A 20,814-nucleotide genomic window follows, 5' to 3' on the forward strand; every position below is an offset into this window, starting at 1 on the left:
GCATTAGAAAATGTGCAAACTGCTAGTATGGTCTTTAGTAGTTTGTTTTTCTGCCTTTTCTACTTTCCTTCCTGCTGATTATTCAGGAGTTCGATGTGATCCTTTTCCTCCTGCCTTGGAAACACTTCTACATACGGAAGAAAAGTAGTTCAACAGTTTATTAGTAAATTGGAAGAGCTGAGATGCGTTCTGTTAAAATATCATTGACAGAAACTGTTTTTTGATCCAAAATACATTTACATAAAAGTTGGTTATGTAAATGAAGGAGACTGTGTTCCCCATTTCTCTCATCTGCCTTCCCTGAAAAAGTTCTGTCCATTGTTGCATACAATATTGCCTAAGGTTTTGGGCTTCCTTGGATGCAGCATTCCAGAGTTATATGTTATAGGCATAAAAAGACAGGCACTATTAATTTAAAAGCAGGGCTTCATTCCATGTGAGTGATACTGTGTTTGCAGGGAAAAATTATGAAAAAAGAAAATACTGAAACATTGTGACACTAGTACACTGAGAATAGTTTAGAACGTAACTTTGGATTCAGTTTGACACCCTAATACAGCTTGCCTTTCATGGCTGTTTTGCTCTGTGTTTTGTCCTGGTATTGTTTGCTTCTTTCTAATTTGCCCTGGATTATAGCACTGTGCTGAGATTACTATATTCAGTATTTAACGTTCTGGATATGATGTCTCTCTTTTGCAATGTAGCACATCTTTCATTTCTTCCATCAAATGCTTGGTACTGTATCTGGTATTTTTGGAAACACCGCCTGAAGGGTTAAATTTCTTTGGTCTTTAGGCAACAAGTTGACAGCGACGTAGTTGTTCTTAGGTTTATTGCTACAAAAGATTTTGAGATAAGAATTTAAATAATTATTAATTTTGTTTGCATTAAAAAGTATATAGTACTGACACAAAGTATTAATTCAGATTTTCATGTTAAAATGTGTCCAGAATGCTGATTTTTTTTTTCCCCTGTGACTTCCTAAATATGCAAATGCAGCTTTCTTTTGGATGGTTTCCTTCTTGCAAAAGTTTCAACTGCCAAAGACAACTGAAATAGGAAGAAAACACTTTAATAAAGAAATAGTTGAATCTTTGACTGCAGCTAGAGGTGGTTTTCTTACATTCACACCACATCTATTATAAAAGCACGGTTTGCCTATGGAGGTAGAGGCTGTTCTTGGTGTTCTGATCCAAGACTCAGTGATATGAATGGGAGTCTTTTCACTGCCTTCAGTGGTCTCTGGATTTTGGTGGGTTTTTTTTTTTCTTTTTTCCTCAGTAACTTGAACTTTTTGTTAAAGGAACAAATGTTGTTCCTTTCACAGTGGGTTTGGCAGAGTCACCTTGCTGGGGAACAGGCAGTTTTGCTTAACAACTGTGGGCATAATTAGAAGAAGCTGGGTGTAGGCTACATAAAAGTACTCTTTTCCACTTTGGAGAAAGTGGTGGTTGCTGTGGAGTGGCTCCAGTCTGCATTGGTGTCTCCATCCATCCATCTGGGTTTCTTAGTCTTGGCATTGGGAAATGGATATTGTTTGGAGTTTCATTGTTGTTATGTGTCTTTGTTAGGCAAGCAGGAATGCACTAAAGAAAAAATGTTTTTTTTTCCAAATGCGATTTTATATATATTAGGATTCTTATGGATGTTAACAAATTTAGGGGATGTTTTTAGTGGTAAACTAAGGTCAGTGAATATGCCTAATCTTAGATTTACCCATGATTTACTATTTTAACTCTTGTTGTTGTATCATTGGATTAATTCTATGGACTGGGTATAGTTTACATTTTGTTCATTGGGACTATCTTAAAAGTGATGTTCTGAACCTTTTTCTGATGTCTGACTGAATAAATTAGTCATTTCTAGTAGTTTCAAGAAACCTATGTATCTCCATATTATGTTTTGTTGGCCAACATCATGGCTGCATCCTTGTGGTCCTAAGGCCAACTCTGTTCTGGTTTTCTCTGCTCTACTTTTTGTTTTCTATCTGGAGTCTCTAGCTTGCATTTAAAAATAAATCTGTAATTATTTTGAGCATTACATAGCTTCCCTGCTGTTGTCAGTCTGCTCTGCAGCAGTAGGTTTTAGGATTATGCTTGAAAGGAATATACGGTACAGTTTTGTCTTTCATATTCAATCTAATGTGACTGCAATCTCATAGACCTATGTAAGCAATCTCAGCTTGCCCTGAAAGCTGGTTGGACATGAGCCAGCTCTGATCAAAAAGTCTTAGTTTCATTAGCTCAAGGAGTTTTGCTAATGCAATTAGTTACATTTAGCAAGCTTAAGTACAGACAGATATGATCCTTTCTGCAAAGGAGTCATTAGACATCATAGCCTCAGTTAGGTATTTTAGATATGGATCACAGAGCATTGCGAGATGGTAGTGAATGTCTGCACTTAAGTCTTTCAGTGACTTGGCAGAGGATATGTAGTACCATTTATATCCTGTAGTACATGAAATGGTGTGGCTAGCACCTAGGTTTGATGAACCTGAAATAATTTAAATCTAGCTCTGAGTCCCTTTTTTCAAAGAGTGAAAAATGGTTATTCGGATCAGCATCACTTGGTACTTTTTGTCTTTATTCATTCAAGTAATTATATAGCTTAAACATTCATTTAGTCAGTTTTTTTAACACATTGCTATGACTGATGATACTATAAAGGATGAATAATGCTTTTATTTAGTACTTTTTAAATCAACTTCATGTGAAGCAATGTTTGGACGGACATTAGAATTTAGCTGAAAAAATAGATATCCAGTTAGGTTTCAGGATACCTTTAACAACAGTTTTAAATGGAAAAATGAAGCCCATTTGCCTTATTTTATTAAAGGAATTACTGTTTGTAATTAAATAATTTGCCAAAATTATTTCTGATCCTGATGGTGTTCAGGATTTTTGGAGCTACTAAGACTCATTAGGTAGCACTTTTACCGTTTTCAGTTATTTGAAGATGAATATAAAGATTTCCTTTTCATTTTCCGCTTTATTTCTTTGGATGAACAAGTTAATAACTGAATAAACTGCAATGTAAAATTTTTTAACAGCGTGAAGTCAACAGGAAATTTTTGATATGTTAAAGCAGAAGCTGTTGTCAGATTCTGATCTTAGGATCTGAGCAAGTGGTCTCCATAGCTGTCTGGCTTACCTGTGGCAGTAAGCACTTATTGCTTAATTCTTTGTATTTTAGTTCAAGGTTTCTTTAATAGATTATAAATACAGATCTTACCAAGTATTAATAATTTCAGATAGGCTCTGTAAAGAGGAAATGATATTTAAGTTCTGGGTTTAAAAATTGTCATTTCTTAATGGTCCTTCTAACACCAAACCTCAAGAAATAGCAGTTTAGTTGTCTTGAGAAACTTGATCAAGAAAAAACAAAGGGAATAGTCAAAGAAAAATACAAATGAATACATAACATTGAAAGGTGAGGAGGGGTCAAAGTGGAAAATTGACATAACTTCACAATGCAGTATATACTTCAGAGGGATAAAAGTTGGGAGGAAATAGACTTACACAAATTTAATGTCTTTGTTCATAATAAGTTCTGTTTATTTTGTTGGGATGATGCTCAGGTATCTCAGATAATGGCAGAATAGGCGAGGTCTTACAAAGAGATCTGAATAGACTAGAGAGCAGGGCATTCAGCAACCATAAGAAATTTAACAAGAGCAAGTGTGGGATTCTCCACCTGGGATGGGGTAATCCTGGTTATACGTACAAACTGGGGATGAGAGGCTGGAGAGCAGCCCCATGGAAAGAGATCTGGGTGTTCGGGTTGATGGCAAGTTGAATATGAGTCAACAAGTGTGCCCTGGCAGCCAAAAGGGTCAACCATATCCTGGGGTGCATCAAGCACAGCATAGCTAGCCCATCAAGGGAGGTGATTGTCCCACTCTACACTGCACTGGTGTGGCCCCACTTCGAGTACTGTGTGCAGTTTTGGGTGCCTCAATACAAGAAGGACATCACACTATTAGAGTGTGTCCAGAGGAGGGTGACCAAGATGGTGAAAGGCCTCAAGGGCAAGACTTAAAAGGAGCAGCTGAGGTCACTTGCTTTGTTCAGCTTGGAGAAGAAGATGACTGAAGGATGACCTCATTGCAGCCTATAACCTCCTCACGGAGGGCAGCGGGGGGGGGGCGGGCAGGAGAGGTGCTGATCTCCTCTTTCTGGTGACCCATGATAGGACATGAGGAAATGGAATGAAGCTGCATCAGGGGAAGCTCAGATTGGACATTAGGAAAAGGCTCTTCGCTGAGAGGGTGGTCGGTCACTGGAACAGGCTCCCCAGGGAAATGGTCACGACACCAAGCCTGTCAGAGTTCAGGGAATGTCTGGACGATGCTTTTACTCATATGGTTTAGTTTTAGGAAGTCCTGTGAGGAGCAGGGAGTTGGACTCGATGATCCTTATGGGTCCTGTCCAACTGAAGATATTCTAAGAGGTTGCAGTAGACCAGAAAGGGGTAAACATGGTGTTCATCTAGGATGAGGGAAGGAGGCAAGGTTTTATATAAGCCAGGCAGCTTAAATTTCCAGAAAAATGCACTATAAAAGCCTGGAAAAGTTACAGGTAGGTAAGTAACAGGGCTGCATGGATTTGCTATGGCAGTTAGTCGTAGCAAACTAGTCTGAATAAAGGGATATGGATTGTGTATATAAGGGAGAAACTATGTGAGTTGGGCTGTGTGTGCAACCAGTGTGGCCTTTGCTACTATCTTGTGCAGTATTCTAAAAATAAGCGATGGAAATATGGCTTTGATTATACTGTTAGGTGGGTGTAAAATTAATTAGAAAAGCATGTGCTGAAGCATGGTTATATGCAATGGTCTGCCCTGTGTGCAGTTCTACTTTTGTTTGCAATGTGGATGATGTAATGCAATTGGAAGTATAACCTGATACCAGCTCAGGAAGGCTGCAGAAACACTGGAACACAGGAGGAGAATTAAGAGTTAACTTGGCAAATTGGAAGGCTGTCTCAAAAAAAGATAGAAGTAATTCTGTTTGAAGTTCTCCATGCTAGTAGATATAACCCATGACCTAACATAGATGAACAATGTCATGTTAGATAACATTTGCCTCACTGTCAATCTGTGAATAGGGATGTTATGTGCAAACACGTGCTTCTGTGCTGTTCAGTACTAATAAGACCTTACATGTAGCACTGCATCAAGTTTTTAGTACTTCTTTGGAAAAAGGATGGGAAGCATCTGGAGAGTCAGAGGGGGAAAGCAGTAAGAATTAAGTGGAGATCTAGAAAACATAACTGAAAAGAACATGTAGTATGAGATAGGAGGCAGAGGGCAGTTGGTTTATAGAAGATACCTGATAATACACAAGTCTTAAATACATGAAAAGTAGCTGCAAAGAGGAAGGGAATGTAAATCTATTACAATTTATAAAACAACAAATAAAGGTGTTATTTCATCAGTGGAAATTTAAGTTAGATGTTAATAATGATAAATAATGGAATAAATTGGCAAACAATTGGCAAAAACCCTCCATCCTGCAAGGGTTTTAAGGTTAAACAGAGGTTTCTCATGAATGTGACAAAGGTAACTGACTGTGGCGTAGGGCATGAAGATGGACTAGATGATCATTTGGGTTCTTTGTAGCTCTGGTTTCTATGGTTCTAGCAATAAATTATGCTTCATTTTACAATCAAATCACTTTGAACTACAAGTTATATATAGGTTTAGCTAAAAAACTTGAAAGACCTGACAACTTGGAAAAGAATTTTTAGAGGGTTTAATGACTAAGGAAGAAGAATACCATAGAACAGTGCAAGGGTATCTTCCTAGCAGCTAATTGCATTAAGCTGTGGAAAAATCTCTGAGGGAATGAGGAATATACCAGCTAAATTATTTAAAACCGGTTTAGTTGAGGTATTTTTTAAAACCAGTTTAGTCAAGCTATAAAAAGAAGACTAGGGGGTAGGTTTCAGAATTAGTAAGTCTCCTAGTGTGACTCTTAAGTTATCTTTATGCTCATTTTTCACCGAGTCATCATGCACATTAGCCATATCAAACAGGGGACTTCTTATTAAAGTATGCAATGTTAATCAATGAAATGTAAGTATTCTTTTTTTTTAACTATTGAGCAGGGGAGCTTTGTGTTTGGGTTCTTTTCTGGTCTTGTTTTTAGGATCCAGAAAGGACCAGAACTTCCCTGTGAGCTTTACAATTTAGAAGCATTGAACCAAGTATTGTAACATCACAAAAATATTTGCCAAGAATAGGCATGTTTTACACTGGTAAGGACATAACTTGTGCGTAACTTCATAATTTTCAGCAACTGTGTAGGGGTGATGAAATTTCATTTGCATTTATTCCTTCTTTTTGCCAGGAGAAACTTTTAGCCTTTTCAGTTCTATTTTGTGCAACTCCTTATCCTGTTTGTTTTTTTCTTGCTCTACTCTTTGTCTTAGATCTCATTTTTAGTGCTTTACTTCACTGTATTTTTGACAGTGTTCTTTACTTGATATGTGTAACTTACTGTAAAAACAGTCCAGGACAATAAAATGCAGGTCATGTGAATAGCAAAATAGTCACTTAAGTAATTTTATGAAGTAACGAATGCCTAAATATCATTTGGAGGATGGAATTGGAAAATATGTCTAAACACTAGTGAATACGCGCTAACAAACCAACCAAGGGAAGAAACTGCATAGAAAAGAGTATGGAATAACATGAGGATTCCAATTCTAGTTTTTTCAGTGAAGGATGTATCGCAGATGCTTGAAATAGATGAACATAAATTAAAGAAATAAGGAAAAGGATACTTTGCTATTTGCAGCTGAACAAAAGACTTCTACTATATTATGGTAATTATACAGCCTACCTGAAATTCTTCTTGTAAATGAAGTTGTTCTTAGATTTCTTCTTAATACTCTGAAGAGGAATAGATGTCTGTCTGTCAGCCTAAAGATAGGTTAAGTAGCATGTCTATATAGGTCAAGGTTTTTTTGAGTTGGTTAGCAAATCCTTTTCAATACTTCAGAATGAAAGATATATTTGATTTTACGTATCAACCATTTTAAGTTTAATATTAAGTTTAGCCTTGTTTAGGAGAATTAACATCTGGAGAATTATTAGATGGTTGGAAAATGCAGTGAGATTATTTTATGTTATCTCTTCTGTAGTATTTTCAGTATCCAGCTAAACGGTAGCTGGAGGTAGCTGTAAAACTAACCCCCTTAGTTCTTTTCTGAAGGGCATCAAGTCCAGCACTGGTCTATATCCTCTTACTTCTTCATTGTAGTGTTAATTTGTTGCAAACATGTGATTGGACTGTGCAATAAGCATTTGGCTTAGGCTGAGGCAGTGATTGACTGATGCCTTCTAAAAATGTTACCAATGTGCTTTTAAGAACTTTTGTTACTTTAACAAGTGTTTGTTATTTTGGTGATATGTCTACAGCAAAGGTAAATTTAAAAATCCTCATGTATGAAGGGATTAAGATACCCATATTAAGTTTTAGCCTACTGTATGGGGTTTGCGTGGTGGGGTTTTGGTAGTGGGGTAGGGGGATACAGAGGTGGCTCCTGTAAGAAGCCCCTAGAAGCTTCCCTGGCTCCAAGTCAGACCCACTGCCGGCCAAGGCCAGCCCCATCAGTGATGGTGGTAGCGCCTCTGCAATAATGTATTTAAGAAGGGAAAGGGAAAACCTGCAGGGGAGAGAGGAATGGGATATGCGAGAGCAGCAGCCCTGCAGACTCAAAGGTCAGTGAAGGAGGAAGGGGAGGAGATGGTCCAGGCGCCGGAGCAGAGATTCCCCTGCAGCCCGTGGGGAAGACCATGGTGAGGCAGGCTGTCCCCCTGCAGCCCAGGGAGGTCCACGGTGGAGCAGATACCCTCCTGCAGCCTGGGGAGGACCCCACACTGGAGCAGGTGGGTGCCCGAAGGAGGCTGTGACCCCGTGGGAAGCCCATGCTGGAGCAGGCTGTTCCTGAAGGACTGCACCCTGTGGAAGGGGACCCATGCTGGAGCAGTTTGTGAAGAACTGCAGCCCGTGGGAAGGACCCACGTTGGAGAAGTTCGTGGAGGACTGTCTCCTGTGGGCAGGACCCCAGGCTGGAACAGGGAAAGAGTGTGAGGAGTCCTCCCTTGAGGAAGGAGTGGCAGAGACAATGTGTGATGAAGTGACTGCAACCCCCATTCCCCGTCCCCCTGTGCCATGGTGGGGGAGGAGGTAGAGAACTAGGGAGTAAAGTTAAGCCTGGGAAGAAGGGGGGGGGGTAGGTGTTTTAAGATTTAGTTTTTATTTCTCATTATCCTACTCTGATTTGATTGGTAACTAAATTGATTTTTTTTTTTCCCCCCAAGTTGAGTCTGTTTTGCCTGTAAACATAATTGGTGAGTGATCCCTCCCTGTTCTTGTAACAAAAGGCTCCTGGGTTGAGACATTTTCTCCTCCCCATCCCACAGGGGCAGAGGGGGAGCAGTGAGCGGGTGGCTGTGTGGTACTTTGTTGCCGGCTTGGCCTAAACCATGGCACCATATCTTCTGCTAACCAAAACAAAATTATCAGACCTTTTGGAGGGAATGGTTTCTCAATTTTATCATATCTTTTAAAAATAAGAGAAGGAGACTCTGTGTTCAAGATCGATCTCACTTGCTCTTCTAATAATCCAGTTGTATCTGGATTCATTGTATATTACTTTCCTTCTAACTTAATTAGCCACGCCTAATTTCCTGCTAGTTTGATTTTTCGTTTGTCAGCCATTCCAAAGCACAGCAACAGTAGTTAGACTTCTGTTTCTTCTCTTCACCAGTTTGTTATGTTCAAGTCTGTAGATCAGGAATATTGGCACCAGTTCCAGGAAGAATAGTTTGCTTCAGAGCATGACAGAATTCATACATTGAGAGAAACTTAAAGGCCAGTGTTAAAAACAATAGCACAGGCTATTAAATGTGGTCTACTTGGAGCTGAGTGGGAAAAAATTGGACAGTGATAAGTGCTAAAAGCCAAATCTGTCAGACCGTATAGCATGTCTGCATTTTCCAGAGGGAAGGAGATGAGGGAATAAAAGCAGATTTGCCATTTTGTAGTTTTTTAATCTATTGTAGTTCCTGTCTGATTTCTAGTGCAAAACAAAACAGTGAAAAGGCTGCTGTGAGCGTTTTGTTTGCTTCAGCTCTTTCTGGAAGCCTCCTAGTCCTTCTAAAGTATGGGAGGAGGAAAAATTACGTTGCATATGCACTGGCTTTCCTTAGGATTCTCTGTACAACTCAATAAATCAGAAGGTAGTTGGTAAAACTAACTTTAAGACTTGGCTACTAATTGGCTGGAAGATATGAAAGAACTATAGCAACACCAGGCATTTGACTCTAGCTTCTCCCTGCCTTCCAGTTTACTTCTTCCAATTCCATATGCATCAAAAATACCTGGTTGATTATGCATAAAAATTATATGTTTGGATGTTTATAAGCTGAGAGAACTCTCATCTTAAACATTGGTATTTTGTATTAAAAAGCAAGGTATATCAGGTGTTACAGCACAGAGACTGCAATGTAGTACATTTTATGTAATCCATAGCATGCCCAAGAGCAGTTTGTGAATTTTAATTACATCCTGGCATTATAACATAGTTAGCAGGGCTGTACTGTTTATGGAAGAAATGCATTATATAAAACTGGTATAAATGAAAGCCAAGCAAGTGTTGGAAGTTGATACGACATCTGATCAAGTATTTTCAAACTGCTATTGCTTAGTAGTATCGATAAATAAACTGTAAATCCTCTGCACCTATTTTAACAATCTTTATCTGTTTCTTGAAGGATGTCATTCTAGGACCCCCAAAGGACATCAGTAGCACTTTTATCGAGGAGGTCTGTACTGGAGGTTCCATTTGTGGGCATCTTCCCACACATTTTTTCATATTCCCATTCTCTTCATTTCAGGAGGAGAAAAGTAACCTTCTTTTGGGGAGCCACAGGAAGGTTACCTGAGGGTAGAGAGACAGATGCTCTATACTGTCTGTATTTCCTAGAAGAAAGGTTTGAAGGGGCTGAACAGACAGCCTGGCTTTGGTGACTGTGTAAGCTGTCTTTAGACTCGAAAGTTCCTAGAAAAAGGATTGGAAGAGCTTGCCAGATCTGTGAGCTCTTAGGCCAATGAATACAGCATTTCTCTTACTCTTTTGACAATGACAGTAGGTACAGATCCTGGCAATCTGTTATGTAATCAAATGACATGATAATAAAGAAGATGTAATGAAGCAATTAAGCTGTATAAAATGGAGATGTCTACATGAGATTACTCTAACAGTCCTGCATCTGTGAGGACCCAAGCTAACAGTTTGAATGAGCGATTTGTTGGCTGCAGAAAACATTGTTTCAAGAAAAAGGAGAAATCCTGCAATGACTTTGCTACGGACTACAACAATACCTGAACCTTGGTTCTGCTAAAGGTAGACTTCCTCTCTTTCACACCTGTCAAAGGATGGTAAAATCAAAGCTAGGATTATCTTTGTGTACACTTGGACATGAAATGATAGTATCTGAGGCACCTGTCAAGGGCTCTCCTCTGGGCACAGACCAGTCTTTTCATCCAGATCAGAGCGCTCTACATTTTGGTTAGCTGTATGGTACTCACTGTGTTGAAAAGAGCTTATTGCTTGTCTGTGATTATCTTCTACAGCAAAGCTTCTACAAAAGTAAGAGGTTTTTGGAAATGAGAAGCGTTTGGTTTTTGTATGGGTATGTAAGTGTTTGTATAGTGTGCTTTTTTTTTGTATGGGTACCACATTCACTGGTGCCAGGGCAGATAGCGATACTGAAAGTTGTAAGCTATTCAGCCAAAATATTCTAGATTCTTCTTTAACGCAACTAAAGCTAGCATGAAAAAGAAATACAGACGATCTGCTTTGTAATACCATCGCTACTTATTTGCTACACTCACCTTCTTTTATCTAGCAACATCAGTATTTATCAAGGACCTAATTGCCTATTTCTGCCAGTCAGACTTTCACAGTTTGGTAGCTTGATAAATTCTTCCTGAAGCTTACAGAAGGTCTCCTGCAAATTGTATTATCTAACCTAAAACTAAGGCCATTACTTCAGAGAGGAGGAAAAACAAAGTGAGTATGTTTGATGTAACACTTCTGTGGCTTGTACTACAAACAGAACTAAAATCCCCTGTGGAGATTTTGTCTGTTTGGCTCAGCTGTTAAGATGACCCGCTGATTTTTCTTCCTTATGCCACATTTCATGCAGAGGAGCAAAAAAATGCAGACTTCACACATATTCTACAGGTATTATTATTACACTGAGAGCATGGCATGTTTCAAATTGTCCTTACATCTGTTCTTGAGGATTAGAGGGCAGTGTATAGGTGAAGACTAAATGGATGGCTCGTTTGTACTGCCAGCTGGCTGCATAAGTTTTGCTTTGCTGTTGAACAAGGCTTGCTGTGCCACAGCCATATCAGTCTCCGATGTTTCTGTGAAATCTGTGTGCTGCTTTGTGGAGTGGTCTGCTTGCATTTGCAGTGAGTTTGGCTGGAGGTTCACATGTCATATTCAGAAGAGCAGTTCTGAATTATGTTACACTGATGTATCTAGAACGTCTATTTCCAATGATGTTGGGTATGTCCTTTCACCTGTGTGCTTTCTTTGGGAAACAGGAGTTGTCTTTGGGTTTGGGTTTTTGTTGTTGGTTTTAAATTTTTTTTTCCTAGTATCGACTGATACTGGAAAAACTGATGCTTTTCTTCACATTTGAAGGCTTGCTATTTCCATCAAAATATTCTAAGTGATGAATTGTTGGCACTAATGATGTTAGTTTCTTCAGCTCTTCCTATCTGCTCTTCTAGATTATGCACCTCGTGATTGTATTTTAGTACTTGAAGTGCTGAGAATGTGTGAAAAAGATCTGGGGCAGGGGGCCTTGAGCTCATCATCGTTACAGTGAAAGGCCTCAAAGAGGGTGTTGTGCATGTCCAAGGGTGACAGCATTGTATTGCAGATGTATAAAATGAGAAAAACACTAGACAAATTTTACTTAATAACAAGATAGGCAAAATGTAAAGGATTCTTGTATAGAAGATAGCTGTGTTAGCTGTTCAGCTTCAGGGTTGAGATGTCAGTTATGCAGTTCGTCTTGTCAGGACACATTTTGCTGCAAAGCACTGTATACAGTAGCAAGTTGAATTCTGAATTTAGGACTGGTTTAGTAAAGAAAAAAGTATATATATGTATTCTAGTGGCTTTCACTTTGCTTTCCTTTTGATGAAACCTGATGTGACAGAAACTGCTAGATGCTGGCAAATAATCCCTGGGTTTCAAACCAGCCAGACAATAAACAACTCTATAATATTCAGTGCAGCAGCTTCACTAGAGCCCATCTGTTTAAAAATAACCCTAATTCCGCTTACAAGGCGGAATACTTTGTTGGCTGGAGTTCGTCCTCGTTTCCGTGGCGGCCTGCGTGGCTCCGGTGCCATCTGCCACGTGCGCGAGCTGTGGCCTGGGGCCCGGCTGCGGCACCCGTCCGGCGCCCGCCGCCCGCCTGCCCAGGGGCGGCACAAGGGTCTAAGGCGCGCTACTTAATCACCTTCTTGCTTGATAATGGAGTCTGAGGCGCACGATTGAAAGCGTAAATTTAATATTGCAAGCTAATATATGCCTTCTCTCCTTCGGTTTTGTTTCTTAAAGGAGGAGAGAAGCGGTGGCCCAGTTGCAGCTGTCATCTTGGGCATCCTTTACTACAACCTATGGATCTGCATGGGTTATAAGTTCTATTATTTGACTATTAAACTGCTCCTCAAGCATCTTTCTCCATATTGCTTAAAACAATTTGGTGTGTAATGCTCTCCAGCTTCTTTGCTTTTTACTACAAGATGATTACAACTTTCAAAATGATGCTTCAAATGTGAAACTCTGGAAAAGATAAGGCTTAAGCCTAGGTCGGATGAACTCATGCCTCTTTGCTGACTTCTCTTCTGTTTCTAACATTTGTTTTTTGTGACTAGAATTAGTTTCTGGTGGATAGGGCACTTCTGGAGATTGACCGTGTTGGTGATTTGGTATAAAGCATGCTGTGAATGGTCACAGTAGAAATTCCTGCTGTTTGTCCAGTAGTGATAGCTGCCTGTGCTTTTTTAATATCCATAGCATATGGAAGAATAAACACAAAATTAAAGACTTTTTTTCTGTGGTTATGCCTTATTTTTTTCCAATATACTGTGCAATGGATATAGCAACAGAAGCCAAAATTTTTTGAATATTCAAGTTTTCATCAATTTTTCTTTTTAACAAAATAAACGTGATTTAATTGAAGAATGAACAAGAATAATAATCTGTTGCTCTCCTGATTGTCCACTAAAAGTACTCAGTATGATAGTACTTAATTTGAAATAATCTTTTACTTGCAAATGACCTGTTAGAAGTAACTTGAACTATTCAGCATCAGTTCAGTGATGAAATAGAAGTTCAGAGTTTACTTCACCTCAAATATGAATCCGTAGGGCACATTGAAACATTTATTAAGTTTCCTTCTGCTATCATAAGGTCTCTAAGGAAGTTTTGGGCATTATCAGCTGTTGTAATTCAGTAGCGCCCAGAATTGCATGAGAACAGAACTGAAATACATGTGTATTGCAGAGTTAAGTCTTTCATTTGAAAGACTTATATCCACTAAGAAAGTCCTAACTCCTTGCATTTATTGTTGGTTGAGTTTGTTATGGGCTGTCTCTGTTTGTATAGAATTTGGAATATACTTTCTTATTCTAAACCAGAAGTATCATTCAATGAGATCTTTATAGGCAATGAGTATCTGCTGTGTCAGAATTTCTGAATTGAGATAGTTGTTTGTTTGCAATTTGTTAATTATAAAAATTAAAGCAGTTAATAGAACTTAAGATATAAACCAGAAGTTTTTCTTAGGAATCAGAAGAACCAATATTGGGTGCAAAATTTTCAGTGCAAAGTCTCCAATAGCCAGTAAGGTGTGGCTAATAGTCTCATATGAAATACATTTTTCTTTCTGCATTATCAGATCGGGCAGCTGCATTTTTAAAATGACTGTGTTGAACATGCCTGTAATTTGATTCCAAAACTTGGAACTTTGACTGGAACCAAGAGAGTATAACAAACTCTCTCATTTCTTGAGGGATTCCTCTGGTTAATTATATCTTTTGACTTGAGAAGGCTTCTGCTCAATTGTTATTATTTTTCTGTATCCAAGAAAAAGGGTGCAAATTTGAGTAACAATCTGCAAATCTGTGTTGGATTTTTTTAACTAGTAAGAATCATCTCATGTGTCAGCAAAAATAATTTTACAGCCTTCTTTCCAAAATTGTTGTCATGGTTACTATACAAGCACTTCCTCATGTAAATCTTGACGTAGATCAGGTGCTGAAGGAAAACCAGGAAGGGAGAATGGGCAAACGCGCTCAGTGTCAGCACTGGCAGTCCAAGTTGATGAGCTGTGTGCGACTCTGCTGAGTGCAAAACATTCTCACTTTTCTCAGCTGAGATGCTTGCTCATTCATAGTGGGGAAAAAAATATGTTAAAAAGGGAGGAAAATCAGTGCTGTCACCTTCATTTCAGACTGTGTGTCTGTGAATAATCAAATTTCTGATTTTGACATGCTGGGTAACCTTTGAACCAATGCTTAATGCATTATACATTATACCTATGGGGGACTATAGGTTGCAGAGTGATGTACTGTAATGCCTGACTACAGTAAGTATTTTAGGCATGATAAGCATATTTATTTAACACGTGGCTGAAAATGTTTAAGTTTATTAAAGCTTTATCTGTATTACACTAATACAGGTTTAGTTAAACCAGTTGCAATTACAGTGATTTTCTTGTTTTGGTCCAAAGTCCTATAACTGTAAACTTTAGTAACACCCCCCCACTCCCCTCACCCCTCCTCAAGTGACGGGAAAGGTGTGGGGGGTCTCAAGTCTTCCATATTCACAGAACACAGTTCTAGTTCACAATAAAATTAATTTACAAATATGCAATGTAAGGGTTAGTATTTTATTCTAACTTTTTTGTACTATATCCCTTGGTTTTGTTTATCATCTGGTGTTACTGCAGTTTTTTTAAAATACTTTAAATATAGTCTTAAAATCAATTAGTCCTGAAGTTTTTTGCTGGTGTGTTGAAAAGATTGTGTTCGTTTCTTGCATGTAAGTCCAGGTGTTGTTTCAGTACTAGCAGTGGCCTAATTGCTATTTCTGAACCCTGTGGCTTATAAATATTTTGGTTAGATACAGGTTTTATTTCATTAATATTTCTATTATAATTAAAAAAAATGTGTCAGAGAACTATTTTGAGTGAAAGGATAATTTAAAAATACACATACATACATAAATACTTGTATTTAAACCTTCACATCCAGACAACTTCATTCCTCACCATTTTGTTTGACATAAAGTAATATATTTTCTTGAACATAAAGCGTTTCAAAATGCATTGTCAGTCTTTTATTTTTGGGTCAACATATAAAGAAGCATTTTGCATATTTTTTTTAAACATCTCTTGATTTCTAGTGATTATTAAAGCACATTTATATGTGTTGAGCATATTTTATGGGGACTCTGGCAGTACTCAACTGTATAAGTGGTGTCTGATTTCTTAGACAAAAACTAACCAAGGATGCTATATAGAAAAATAAATGTTTCAATGAGAAACCTTGATATTTGACAATATCACTACACAAAAATAATTTAAAAAATGCAAATGTTTTCCCAATTATGATTATTAAAAAAAAATATATCAAACTTCAGCATTACAATGCAGTTTTGACCATGTATGGTGCAGCCATTTGTACAATCAGGGTGTTGACTATATTACTCTTCATATATCAAAATTTATCTTTCAGCTGTTTTTAATAATTATCTTTAAAGTATACCCATCAAAAGTCAAAATATAAGGAAAATACTAGGCATTTTAATTGGTGTTATATTATTATATAAACAACACATGAAAAGCCCTTTATTTGCCCATTTTCTTTTCCATTTATTCACCCTAGATATTACATACCATTAAAAAAAAAATCAGTGATTTTTCTCATGAATTTTCTTGCCATGACAACATAAACATCGTTGAGAATGTTATGAATTCAGTGTTATTTAACAATTTCTTCACTTACAGATGATAAGATAAATATATTGATATATTCATTTGTATTCCACTATGTGTCTCCAATTCATAAATACTGACTTCAAAAGATTTATTCAGCTTTCTGAGGCCTTTTAAATTTTTTGTCTAGACATATTTCTGCACTATTATGAAAGGATCTGATGTCTACTGACCACCTTGATTTATGCCTTCCAATTTGAAGCTGTTGGGGTTTTTAATTTCTAAATGAATATTCATTGGATTACAAAATACTGTAAGCCAGTGCTTTTTCTCAGCTTGTGGTCAATAGGACACAGTAAAACAACTATGTGTCTTTTCTTTTCAAACAAACCTTCCTGTATTAGAAACAAAGTAAAATGAGGGAAAATAAATGTAGTAAATGAACATTTAGTTCAGCTTCATATTTTTTTGTTAATGGAAACTGTTCTGCCCATGCTGCAGATTATATTAACTAGGGTTTTTTTAGACAAGGAGATTGCTCCTGGATTTAAGAATAAAATGGAGAAGCATTGCAGTTAATGTTACCTGTGCCAAGCTCTTTGACTTCCAATACATGTTAGCTTTCTATAATATTTTGAACAATATTTGTCAAATAATGACGTAGTGTTTTCAGAGGCAGAGTAACAGATTAAATATTTGTTAAATTTGTCTCTAGCAAGTTGAGACACAGGGACAAGCTGAAGATAAAATACTAAAATATACATTAAATTAATTTCCTGCATGTTAATACAAATTTGAAAAATCCTTTTAAATAGTGCATCTCATTTTATAAACATTTATGTTAACATTGCTGCCTATCAGAGTTTGAGCAGCTATAGTTATCTCTGGAAGTATTTTCAAAGAGTTTGACTTTTTGGCAAGCAAAAAAGGAAAATTATGAACATGTTCTAATATTTTCACAAAACTGTGCATTTATTGGTGAATACTCTACAAACTGAAATTGTAATTGGATAAGAAACTAACAGAGGGTCTTCGTAAGCTGGACTGCCTGACTTCATGTCATGTAAACAGGCGTAATGTGTTTGTTATAAACAATTTCTGATACAGGATACAGCTGTACTTGAAATTCATCTTGAAAATGACCATGATAGTACAATACTTACTTTTGTTTTTCCATATTCACTTTTGCTAATTTAAATGAGATCCTGAGGTGAAAGCTTAAAAAAATACTGAATGTTACAGAGACTGTTGTGTTATCTTTAAAGCTATTTTGCTTATCCTTAACACTGTACCTATGCTTAGAAGGCAGTCTCTCATTTTTTTTTCCCAGAGACCTTCAGCTGAGGTGGTGTGTAACCACAACCTCTTAATTGTTTCTTTGCTTGGTGACTTAATGTGAATTGTGAAGAGCTGCTGGAATAGCCTGTTCTTGTCTTCTCTTGGGGTGCCAGGGAAGAAAATCCTCAGTCTTGGTGTACTATTTCTGCTCAGATTAATTTGCTTACAGTTCTCTGTAGCGGAGCTGCCACATGTAGTTTATTTCTGAAATTGCTTGGTGCCAGCTAAGGATGGGAGTTGTATGTGCATCTGGTATGGGTTAGCACATGTTGGACTGCAATACTAAAAGCAAAAACAAAAGCTTATTTTGCCAGAAGTAACTACTGAGGATGTTTAAGTAGTTTAACAATCTGGAGTTTACTGTGTAAAGTAGGGATTGTGAAAAATGTGAACTCCCAGGTTAATACTTGTTAGATGTTTGGGTGTTCTTTTGGTAGTGGTTGGCGGTTTGTTTTTTTGGGTTGGGTTTTTTTTGGTTGGTTTTGGTTTTTCTTTTATTTATTTCAGTGTCTTTAAGAGCAGTTGCTGGAAGTTGTGGTTGCCCTGAAACCATCAGAATTGGAAACATTCAAGTCCCCGTTTCCTTGTGTTGTGATGCTTTGGATTACAGGATATATGTGCATTTTTCTCGTATTACAGAACAAAATAACAATTGTTTTTCATTGTATCTTGCAGATTTTGGTGGAGCAGTGTATAATAATGAGCAGTGACCCTATGGTTTTTGGTTTCCACCTGAGCAGCATTCAGAAGAGGAAATAAGAAGGCAAAGGCTTTGTAGGTTTGAGAGACAATGAAATTGACAGGTGTTGATGTAAATTGTAAAGTGTTATTCTGAGTTATGAAAATATTTGCAGATTTATTTGTAATATGCAGATTCGCTGTTATATTTTTCCAGTTTTTTAGTACTAGTTGCAAAACTACAGAGGATTTCTGTGAGTTCAGGCTCAAAATTAGAACATGCATAAAAAGTGTGAGACAGGAATCAAAATGTCATCTTTGGTAGTCTCCATCCTAATGCACCTTAAATATGGAAGATGACTGATGTTTTTACCAAACTGTCTTTTTTCTTAAGTTCTTGAAGCTACACAAAAGAATTCCTTGGCTTTTTGACTGCTGGTATTCCTAGACAACAGGTTTTCTTCATCCATCACAGATGAAAAAAACATTACTTTTTTTATACAGTTGTAAAGCTATGCAATTTTTCCTTACAAACTTGTCTCTGTTCATGATGACCAATTGTTTTGGGGATTGGCATGTGAAATGTCACTTGAAAAGACTGCTTTGATGACAACAGCTATATCATATGAGACCAGGCTTAAGCTTTTCAGCAGTCTTGCAAACTGTGTGAAAAAATAGTTGCAGCTATTCTTACCCTAAGGAGTTACTTAATACACCTTAGTGTTGCAGTCTTCCTTAAAACATGCTATTTTATCTAGAGCTTGTATGTGATAAAAAATAGTTGTAACTACTTACTATTTCCTAAAGCTTTTCTTAATATTTATGTTTGAAATAAAAAGCTTCCTTTTAGAGTTGAAATAACATGTTAGGAGTTTTATGAAGAGGGAGGTGGATATGCCATACAAAGAATATATTTATTTAGTAACTTATACTTTTTCAAAGAATCTATTTCCCCTTTAAAGAAGGCTTGGAAATTGTATCATGTATATGCTATATATATATAGCTATGACTTAGTCGCCATCACAGAAACATGGTGGGATGACTTCCATGACTGGAGTGCTGCAGTGGATGGCTATAAGCTCTTCAGAAGGGACAGGCAAGGAAGGAGAGGTGGTGGGGTGGCTCTCTATGTTAGGGAGTGTTTTGATTGTACAGAGCTTCACGATTGTGATGATAAAGTTGAGTGTTTATGGATAAGGATGGGAGGGAAGGCCAACAAGGCAGATATCATGCTGGGAGTCTGTTACAGACCACCCAACCAGGTTGAACAGACAGATGAAACGTTCTACAAGCGGCTGGCAGTAGTCTCAGAATCAAGTGCCCTTGTTCTCGTGGGGGACTTCAACTTTCTGGACGTCTGCTGGAAGTACAACATGGCAGAGAGCAAGCAGTCTAGGAGGTTCCTGGAGTGTGTGGAAGATAACTTCCCGACACAGCTGGTAGGTGAGCCTACCAGGGGAGGAGCCTCGCTAGACCTACTGTTTACAAACAGAGAAGGACTGGTGGGAAATGTGGTGGTTGGAGGCCGTCTTGGGCTTAGCGACCATGAAATGATAGAATTCTCAATTTTTGGTGAGGTAAGGAAGGGGGTCAGCAAAACCACTGCTATGGACTTCTGGAGGGCAAACTTTGGCCTGTTCAGGACACTGGTTGACATAGTCCTCTGGGAGACAGTCCTGAAGGGCAAAGGGGTCCAGGAAGGCTGGACATTCTTCAAGAAGGAAACCTTAATGGCTCAGGAACAGGCTATTCCCATGTGCTGCAAGATGAACTGTTGAGGAAGACGACCAGCCTGGCTGAACAGGGAGCTTTTGCTGGGACTCAAGGGGAAAAAAAGGGGAGTTTATCATCGCTGGAAGAAAGGGCAGGCAACTCAGGAAGAGTACAGGGATCTTGTTAGGTCATGTAGAGAGGAAATTAGAAAGGCAAAAGCTCAGCTAGATCTCAATCTGGCCACTACTGTAAGAGACAACAGAATATGTTTTTACAAATATGTTGACAATAGAAAGAGAGACAAGGAGAATACCTATCCTTTATTGGATACAGAGGGGAACATTGCCACCAGAGATGACAAAAAGGCTGAGGTACTTAATGCCTTCTTTGCCTCAGTCTTTAATAGTGAGACCAGTTATCCTCAGGGTACTCTGCCCCCTGAGCTGGAAGACAGGGACGGAGAGTAGAATATACCCCCTGTAATCCAGGAGGAAATAGTTAATGACCTGCTATGCTGTCTGGACACTCACAAATCTATGGGACCAGATGGGATCCATCCAAGAGTACTGAGGGAACTGGCAGAGGTCTTTGCCGAGGACACTCTCCATTGTTTATCAGCAATCCTGGTCAACAGGAGAGGTCCCAGACGACTGGAGGCTTGCCAGTGTGACGCCCATTTACAAGAAGGGTTGGAGGAAGGATCCAGGGAACTATACAGGCCTGTTGGCTTGACCTCGGTACCGGGGAAGATTATGGAACGGTTCATCCTGAGTGCGCTCATATGGCACGTGCAGGACAACCAGGTGATCAGGCGCAGCCAGCATGGGTTCACGAAAGGCAGATCCTGCTTGACCAACCTCATCTCCTTCTACGACCAGGTGACCTGCCTGGTGGATGAGGGAAAGGCTGTGGATGTTGTCTACCTGGACTTCAGCAAGGCCTTTGACACTGTCTCTCATGGCATACTCCTTGAGAAGTTGGCAGCTCATGACTTAGACAAGTGTACTCTTTGCTGGGTAAAAAACTGGCTGGCTGGATGAGCC

General features: G+C 38.4%; 1 protein-coding gene across 1 annotated transcript in view; it reads left to right on the plus strand.

Moving 5' to 3' along the window:
* RHBDD1 (rhomboid domain containing 1) overlaps nucleotides 1–20,598 on the plus strand; it is a 56,735-nt gene extending 36,137 nt beyond the window's left edge. The window contains exon 7 of the mRNA XM_069792145.1: nucleotides 18,055–20,598. Coding sequence (XP_069648246.1) covers nucleotides 18,055–18,089 — 35 coding nt within the window. The 3' untranslated portion in view covers nucleotides 18,090–20,598. The remainder of the gene's footprint in view (nucleotides 1–18,054) is intronic.
* Nucleotides 20,599–20,814: the final 216 nt, after the last annotated feature.

This window comes from Haliaeetus albicilla, chromosome 9, assembly GCF_947461875.1.
Source record: "Haliaeetus albicilla chromosome 9, bHalAlb1.1, whole genome shotgun sequence".
NCBI lineage: Eukaryota > Metazoa > Chordata > Aves > Accipitriformes > Accipitridae > Haliaeetus > Haliaeetus albicilla.